At 42.9% G+C, this 9,974-nt stretch overlaps 1 protein-coding gene across 1 annotated transcript in view; it reads right to left on the bottom strand.

The window, feature by feature from the left end:
* LOC133663140 (solute carrier family 15 member 2-like) overlaps window positions 1-9,974 on the bottom strand; it is a 50,855-nt gene that overhangs the window by 24,131 nt on the left and 16,750 nt on the right. The window contains exons 9-18 of the mRNA XM_062067386.1: window positions 9,483-9,566; window positions 9,298-9,387; window positions 9,172-9,216; window positions 8,623-8,655; window positions 8,224-8,309; window positions 6,377-6,458; window positions 3,612-3,737; window positions 3,381-3,545; window positions 3,273-3,319; window positions 334-441 (exon numbers count right to left, since the gene is read on the bottom strand). Of these exons, the coding sequence (XP_061923370.1) occupies window positions 334-441; window positions 3,273-3,319; window positions 3,381-3,545; window positions 3,612-3,737; window positions 6,377-6,458; window positions 8,224-8,309; window positions 8,623-8,655; window positions 9,172-9,216; window positions 9,298-9,387; window positions 9,483-9,566 (866 nt within the window). The remainder of the gene's footprint in view (window positions 1-333; window positions 442-3,272; window positions 3,320-3,380; window positions 3,546-3,611; window positions 3,738-6,376; window positions 6,459-8,223; window positions 8,310-8,622; window positions 8,656-9,171; window positions 9,217-9,297; window positions 9,388-9,482; window positions 9,567-9,974) is intronic.

Genomic DNA, 9,974 nt, shown 5'->3' with positions numbered 1-9,974 from the left:
GTGTCAGTCAGGTGACAGTCAGGTGTCAGTCAGGTGACAGTCAGGTGACAGTCAGGTGACAGTCAGGTGACAGTCAGGTGTCAGTCAGGTGTCAGTCAGGTGACAGTCAGGTGACAGTCAGGTGTCAGTCAGGTGTCAGTCAGGTGTCAGTCAGGTGTCAGTCAGGTGTCAGTCAGGTGACAGTCAGGTGCAAAGTGGACAATTGCGAACGCTAAATTTGCAGGTGCACAACAAATGTTTCACAACTTGGAATCGGTTGTAATTGTTCATTTAAAAGAGCTGTTCAAAAGACTTGATTCATTCACTAACTGCACATCTTAAACACACACTCACTCTCCCCGCTGGACCGTCTTATTGGCTGACACCTTGTCATGTGACCACACCTGGAACACCTGCTCTGCTACCGTCACCTGGACCGCCTCCTGCAGCGTGTTGATGAACCTGTGTGTGCTCACAACAACACAACATGTCAGCTCACAACAACACAACATGTCAGCTCACAACAACACAACATGTCAGCTCACAACAACACAACGTGTCAGCTCACAACAACACAACGTGTCAGCTCACAACAACACAACGTGTCAGCTCACAACAACACAACGTGTCAGCTCACAACAACACAACGTGTCAGCTCACAACAACACAACATGTCAGCTCACAACAACACAACATGTCAGCTCACAACAACACAACATGTCAGCTCACAACAACACAACATGTCAGCTCACAACAACACAACGTGTCAGCTCACAACAACACAACGTGTCAGCTCACAACAACACAACGTGTCAGCTCACAACAACACAACGTGTCAGCTCACAACAACACAACGTGTCAGCTCACAACAACACAACATGTCAGCTCACAACAACACAACGTGTCAGCTCACAACAACACAACATGTCAGCTCACAACAACACAACATGTCAGCTCACAACAACACAACGTGTCAGCTCACAACAACACAACGTGTCAGCTCACAACAACACAACATGTCAGCTCACAACAACACAACATGTCAGCTCACAACAACACAACATGTCAGCTCACAACAACACAACGTGTCAGCTCACAACAACACAACGTGTCAGCTCACAACAACACAACGTGTCAGCTCACAACAACACAACATGTCAGCTCACAACAACACAACATGTCAGCTCACAACAACACAACATGTCAGCTCACAACAACACAACATGTCAGCTCACAACAACACAACATGTCAGCTCACAACAACACAACATGTCAGCTCACAACAACACAACGTGTCAGCTCACAACAACACAACGTGTCAGCTCACAACAACACAACATGTCAGCTCACAACAACACAACATGTCAGCTCACAACAACACAACATGTCAGCTCACAACAACACAACATGTCAGCTCACAACAACACAACGTGTCAGCTCACAACAACACAACGTGTCAGCTCACAACAACACAACGTGTCAGCTCACAACAACACAACATGTCAGCTCACAACAACACAACATGTCAGCTCACAACAACACAACATGTCAGCTCACAACAACACAACATGTCAGCTCACAACAACACAACATGTCAGCTCACAACAACACAACATGTCAGCTCACAACAACACAACATGTCAGCTCACAACAACACAACGTGTCAGCTCACAACACAACATGTCAGCTCACAACAACACAACATGTCAGCTCACAACAACACAACATGTCAGCTCACAACAACACAACATGTCAGCTCACAACAACACAACGTGTCAGCTCACAACAACACAACATGTCAGCTCACAACAACACAACATGTCAGCTCACAACAACACAACATGTCAGCTCACAACAACACAACATGTCAGCTCACAACAACACAACATGTCAGCTCACAACAACACAACATGTCAGCTCACAACAACACAACATGTCAGCTCACAACAACACAACATGTCAGCTCACAACAACACAACATGTCAGCTCACAACAACACAACATGTCAGCTCACAACACAACATGTCAGCTCACAACAACACAACATGTCAGCTCACAACAACACAACATGTCAGCTCACAACAACACAACATGTCAGCTCACAACAACACAACATGTCAGCTCACAACAACACAACATGTCAGCTCACAACAACACAACATGTCAGCTCACAACAACACAACATGTCAGCTCACAACAACACAACATGTCAGCTCACAACAACACAACATGTCAGCTCACAACAACACAACATGTCAGCTCACAACAACACAACATGTCAGCTCACAACAACACAACATGTCAGCTCACAACACAACATGTCAGCTCACAACAACACAACATGTCAGCTCACAACAACACAACATGTCAGCTCACAACAACACAACATGTCAGCTCACAACACAACATGTCAGCTCACAACAACACAACATGTTGACATATGTTGGTACTTGACAGTTAGCAAGCTAACTAAACATGTCTATACATGACACAGGTTACAAGCTAACTAAACAGGTTACAAGCTAACTAAACAGGTTACAAGCTAACTAAACAGGTCTATACTTGACACAGGTTACAAGCTAACTAAACAGGTTACAAGCTAACTAAACAGGTTACAAGCTAACTAAACAGGTCTATACTTGACACAGGTTACAAGCTAACTAAACAGGTTACAAGCTAACTAAACAGGTCTATACTTGACACAGGTTACAAGCTAACTAAACAGGTTACAAGCTAACTAAACAGGTCTATACTTGACACAGGTTACAAGCTAACTAAACAGGTTACAAGCTAACTAAACAGGTTACAAGCTAACTAAACAGGTCTATACTTGACACAGGTTAAAAGCTAACTAAACAGGTTACAAGCTAACTAAACAGGTCTATACTTGACACAGGTTACAAGCTAACTAAACAGGTTACAAGCTAACTAAACAGGTCAATGCTGAGTTTGCATGACACTTCCGTCGTATTTTGGTCATTGATGCATGCTAACATTAGCATGCTAGCATTTTAAAGACTATTTTCACATCCACACCTCAGAGTAACATTTTGGTATTTTAGCATGCTAACATTAGAATGCCAGCATTTTTGCCAAAGCTAAGAGGTTTAGACTTAGACTTAGACAAACTTTAGACCTCAGTGTCACATATTTTGCTATTTCACTAATGCTAACTGTTAGCATGCGGATGTTACTGCTAGCTTACTTGATGCTATCTGTTTAGCTTGCTAACTGTTAGCATTTCAGCATTCACCTGAAAAGTCTACCAAAATGGAAAGTTTGATGGAACGTACCTGAGAAGAGGCGCACCTTCGTCGTCCTTCTGGATGTGGTCGTGCACCTGCAGAAGCACACGGGTGTTGGCGGAGGGAGGCCTCAGGTGCAGGGGCGGGGTCACTCACCAGCGAGCACGCTGTCCCGTTGGCGGAGGGCCGCAGGATGAGACTGTACGCCTCCTGCTGGGCAAACGTCACGTCGCACTCCGAGGACGAGCCGTCGCGGCGGACGTGGATGCGGAGCGTGCTGCTGGGCGCCCCTAGTGGCAGAGTCAGGTAGTGCGCAGAGTCCTGACACCACACACAGGTACTACTTAATGGCGCTCTGCACACGGGACGCTTCAGGTGCTGGCCTACCTGCAGGTAGGGGAGGGGCTCGGGGAAGGGGTCTCCTGCAGGGAAGTGGAGAGACACGCCCCCTGGTGCCAAGTTGAAGACCTGCAGCAGACACGTGCCCGCTGATGCCGGACGCACCGCCGTTTTCTGCAACACAGACCCAGACACTAAGAGGACCATGACATCATAACTTGGAGGTCACATGATGGACACTAAGAGGACTATGACATCATAACTTGGAGGTCACATGATGGACACTAAGAGGACTATGACATCATAACTTGGATGTCACATGATGGACACTAAGAGGACTATGACATCATAACTTGGAGGTCACATGATGGACACTAAGAGGACTATGACATCATAACTTGGAGGTCACATGATGGACACTAAGAGGACTATGACATCATAACTTGGAGGTCACATGATGGACACTAAGAGGACTATGACATCATAACTTGGAGGTCACATGATGGACACTAAGAGGACTATGACATCATAACTTGGAGGTCACATGATGGACACTAAGAGGACTATGACATCATAACTTGGAGGTCACATGATGGACACTAAGAGGACTATGACATCATAACTTGGAGGTCACATGATGGACACTAAGAGGACTATGACATCATAACTTGGAGGTCACATGATGGACACTAAGAGGACTATGACATCATAACTTGGAGGTCACATGATGGACACTAAGAGGACTATGACATCATAACTTGGAGGTCACATGATGGACACTAAGAGGACTATGACATCATAACTTGGTGGTCACATGATGGACACTAAGAGGACTATGACATCATAACTTGGAGGTCACATGATGGACACTAAGAGGACTATGACATCATAACTTGGAGGTCACATGATGGACACTAAGAGGACTATGACATCATAACTTGGAGGTCACATGATGGACACTAAGAGGACTATGACATCATAACTTGGAGGTCACATGATGGACACTAAGAGGACTATGACATCATAACTTGGTGGTCACATGATGGACACTAAGAGGACTATGACATCATAACTTGGAGGTCACATGATGGACACTAAGAGGACTATGACATCATAACTTGGAGGTCACATGATGGACACTAAGAGGACTATGACATCATAACTTGGAGGTCACATGATGGACACTAAGAGGACTATGACATCATAACTTGGATGTCACATGATGGACACTAAGAGGACTATGACATCATAACTTGGAGGTCACATGATGGACACTAAGAGGACTATGACATCATAACTTGGAGGTCACATGATGGACACTAAGAGGACTATGACATCATAACTTGGAGGTCACATGATGGACACTAAGAGGACTATGACATCATAACTTGGTGGTCACATGATGGACACTAAGAGGACTATGACATCATAACTTGGAGGTCACATGATGGACACTAAGAGGACTATGACATCATAACTTGGAGGTCACATGATGGACACTAAGAGGACTATGACATCGTAACTTGGAGGTCACATGATGGACACTAAGAGGACTATGACATGATAACTTGGAGGTCACATGATGGACACTAAGAGGACTATGACATCATAACTTGGAGGTCACATGATGGACACTAAGAGGACTATGACATCATAACTTGGTGGTCACATGATGGACACTAAGAGGACTATGACATCATAACTTGGAGGTCACATGATGGACACTAAGAGGACTATGACATCATAACTTGGAGGTCACATGATGGACACTAAGAGGACTATGACATCATAACTTGGAGGTCACATGATGGACACTAAGAGGACTATGACATCATAACTTGGTGGTCACATGATGGACACTAAGAGGACTATGACATCATAACTTGGAGGTCACATGATGGACACTAAGAGGACTATGACATCATAACTTGGAGGTCACATGATGGACACTAAGAGGACTATGACATCATAACTTGGAGGTCACATGATGGACACTAAGAGGACTATGACATCATAACTTGGAGGTCACATGATGGACACTAAGAGGACTATGACATCATAACTTGGAGGTCACATGATGGACACTAAGAGGACTATGACATCATAACTTGGAGGTCACATGATGGACACTAAGAGGACTATGACATCATAACTTGGAGGTCACATGATGGACACTAAGAGGACTATGACATCATAACTTGGTGGTCACATGATGGACACTAAGAGGACTATGACATCATAACTTGGAGGTCACATGATGGACACTAAGAGGACTATGACATCATAACTTGGTGGTCACATGATGGACACTAAGAGGACTATGACATCATAACTTGGAGGTCACATGATGGACACTAAGAGGACTATGACATCATAACTTGGAGGTCACATGATGGACACTAAGAGGACTATGACATCATAACTTGGAGGTCACATGATGGACACTAAGAGGACTATGACATCATAACTTGGTGGTCACATGATGGACACTAAGAGGACTATGACATCATAACTTGGAGGTCACATGATGGACACTAAGAGGACTATGACATCATAACTTGGAGGTCACATGATGGACACTAAGAGGACTATGACATCATAACTTGGAGGTCACATGATGGACACTAAGAGGACTATGACATCATAACTTGGAGGTCACATGATGGACACTAAGAGGACTATGACATCATAACTTGGAGGTCACATGATGGACACTAAGAGGACTATGACATCATAACTTGGAGGTCACATGATGGACACTAAGAGGACTATGACATCATAACTTGGAGGTCACATGATGACATAATGCCTACCATAACGTTGACCTCCACCAGGGCAGCAGCACCAAAAGCTAGCGCCGCAAAAACCATCCCGGTGGCCATTTTTCTCAGCGGGCTGAAAAACAAGGAACATTTGTGGTTGCCATGGGCGACAAACTGTTGCTATGACGATGCTAGGCCGGGGCCATCCCACTTTTTGAAGGAGCATTTATTGACCTGCAAATTATTGCCCACAAACAAATTATTTAGGGAGCAAAATAACCACTGATGTAATCATAATATTTATAATAATGACAATAACATTAATAATAATAATGACAATAATATCAATATTATTAATAATAATAATAAAAATAATGACAACAACAACAACAATAATAATAATGTCAATAATAATAGTAATAATGACAATAATAATAAAGATATTAATATTATTCATAATAATATCCATCAATAATGAAAATAATAAGAATGTCAATAATAATGACAATAATAATTGTAATAATGACAATCATAATAATATTACTAATAATAATATTGACAATAATAATAGTTACAATAATACTAATACTAATAATGACAATAATAATAATAATAATAATGACAATCATAATAATACTACTAATAATAATATTGACAATAATATTAATAGTAAGGACAATGATATCAATATTATTATTAATAACAACAATAATAATGATAGTATTAATAACAATCATGACAATAATACTATTAATAATAATATCCATCAATAATGGGAATAATAATAATGAAATAATAACAATGACGATAATAATAATGACAATAATAATATTGAGAATAGTTATAATAATAACGAGAATAGTAATAATAATAATAATAATAATAATAATGCAAGTATAGACTTTTAAATGCAATAAACTTGTATTTTAACATTGTGTTTAAAATGTAAACTTTTTCATATACAAGTCAAATAAAACTAACAAATATTAAAAATTAAATATACTCTGCTATTTTCTTTGAAGGTTGTGTAAAGTGAGTGATGGAAGATGGCCCGGGCCTAGACTAGACTAGACAAGAGTAAGTAAACACTAGACTAGACAACACAAGAGTTAGTAAAGACTAGACTAGACAACACAAGAGTAAGTAAAGACTAGATTAGACAAGAGTTAGTAAAGACTAGACTAGACAACACAAAAGTCAGTAAAGACTAGACTAGACAAGAGTTAGTAAAGACTAGACTAGACAACACAAGAGTAAGTAAAGACTAGACTAGACAAGAGTAAGTAAAGACTAGACTAGACAAGAGTTAGTAAAGACTAGACTAGACAACACAAGAGTAAGTAAAGACTAGACTAGACAAGAGTTAGTAAAGACTAGACTAGACAAGACAAGAGTAAGTAAAGACTAGACTAGACTAGACAAGAGTTAGTAAAGACTAGACTAGACAACACAAGAGTAAGTAAAGACTAGACTAGACTAGACAAGAGTTAGTAAAGACTAGACTAGACAACACAAGAGTAAGTAAAGACTAGACTAGACAAGAGTTAGTAAAGACTAGACTAGACAACACAAGAGTAAGTAAAGACTAGACTAGACAAGAGTTAGTAAAGACTAGACTAGACAAGACAAGAGTAAGTAAAGACTAGACTAGACAAGAGTTAGTAAAGACTAGACTAGACAACACAATAGTAAGTAAAGACTAGACTAGACAAGACAAGAGTTAGTAAAGACTAGACTAGACAAGACAAGAGTTAGTAAAGACTAGACTAGAAAAGACAAGAGTTAGTAAAGACTAGACTAGACAACACAAGAGTAAGTAAAGACTAGACTAGACAAGACAAGAGTAAGTAAAGACTAGACTAGACTAGAGTAAGTAAGTAAATAAGTTCAGCACTGACGTGATGTTGATCCTGCAGCCAACCAGCGGGTAGACCAGCAGGTCAAAGATGGGTACCAAGACCAGAATGAGCAGAGGGTTCAGCATCTGGACCACACAAAACAAGACCAGAATGAGCAGAGGGTTCAGCATCTGGACCACACAAAACAAGGTCAGAGGGTTCAGCATCTGGACCACACAAAACAAGGTCAGAGGGTTCAGCATCTGGACCACACAAAACAAGGTCAGAGGGTTCAGCATCTGGACCACACAAAACAAGGTCAGAAAAGTACATGCAAATAAACTTCCACTGACAATAAAGTTCTTAACAAGTTTTAGTCTTTCAAGTCAATAGATTGAAGCATTAGTAGTACCACTTTCCTCCAGAGGGGGTGTGACAGAGTCAGTGCTTAGTACTCACCTGCATTTGATCAGGTTTGATGGCGTAGACCCCCTGTGGTGACACACACACACACACACACACACACACACACACACACACACACACACACACACACACACACACACACACACACACACACATGATGATCAGAGTGCTACAGGATATGGTGACTAAGAAGGACGTGATGATCAGAGTGCTACAGGATATGGTGACTAAGAAGGACGTGATGATCAGAGTGCTACAGGATATGGTGACTAAGAAGGACGTGATGATCAGAGTGCTACAGGATATGGTGACTAAGAAGGACGTGATGATCAGAGTGCTACAGGATATGGTGACTAAGAAGGACGTGATGATCAGAGTGCTACAGGATATGGTGACTAAGAAGGACGTGATGATCAGAGTGCTACAGGATATGGTGACTAAGAAGGACGTGATGATCAGAGTGCTACAGGATATGGTGACTAAGAAGGACGTGATGATCAGAGTGCTACAGGGTATGGTGACTAAGAAGGACGTGATGATCAGAGTGCTACAGGATATGGTGACTAAGAAGGTCCAACTCACAAAGCCCAAGTTCATCCTGGTGGACTGCAGCGTCCAGCGGGATCCCTGGAATGGAACAAGGTTAGCACTGTTAGCTTTAGCACCATCCTCTCTGCAGAAATCTGGTTCTGGTTCTGGTCCTCGTACCTGCTGGTCGAAGAGAGCCCAGAACATTGGCAGAGGGATGAAGAGCACCAACACCTTCAGGACCATCTTGATCTCCGTGATCAGACGCTTCTGGTGAGGTCAGAAAGAACACCTCTTTCAGGAAATGTCCTCGCTAGCTGGGTCCAAGGTCACGTATGGGTCCAAGGTCACGTAAGAACCCTCACCGAGTACTTGTCCTCGGCCCAGTCCAGCCAGTGCCTCCTGCTGGACTCGTGCTTGGACCTCCTCCAGCGCTTCTGGATGGCATACTGCAAGTAGAGAGCAGATCACCCTGAGGAGCACACCTGAGGAGCACACCTGAGGAGCACACCTGAGGAGTACACCTGAGGAGCACACCTGAGGAGCACACCCGAGGAGCACACCCGAGGAGCACACCCGAGGAGCACACCCGAGGAGCACACCTGAGGAGCACATCCGAGGAGCACACTCGAGTACACCTGATGAGCACACCTGAGGAGCACACCTGAGGAGTACACCTGAGGAGCACACCTGAGGAGCACACCTGAGGAGCACACCTGAGGAGCACACCTGAGGAGCACACTCGAGTACACCTGAGGAGCACACCTGAGGAGTACACCTGAGGAGCACACCCGAGTACACCTGAGGAGCACACCTGAGGAGCACACCCGAGGAGCACACCTGAGGAGCACACCTGA

This window comes from Entelurus aequoreus, linkage group LG13 (genome assembly GCF_033978785.1).
Source record: "Entelurus aequoreus isolate RoL-2023_Sb linkage group LG13, RoL_Eaeq_v1.1, whole genome shotgun sequence".
Lineage (NCBI taxonomy): Eukaryota > Metazoa > Chordata > Actinopteri > Syngnathiformes > Syngnathidae > Entelurus > Entelurus aequoreus.
Note: the sequence above shows the minus strand (reverse complement) of the source record. Positions and strands in the feature narration are given on the sequence as shown.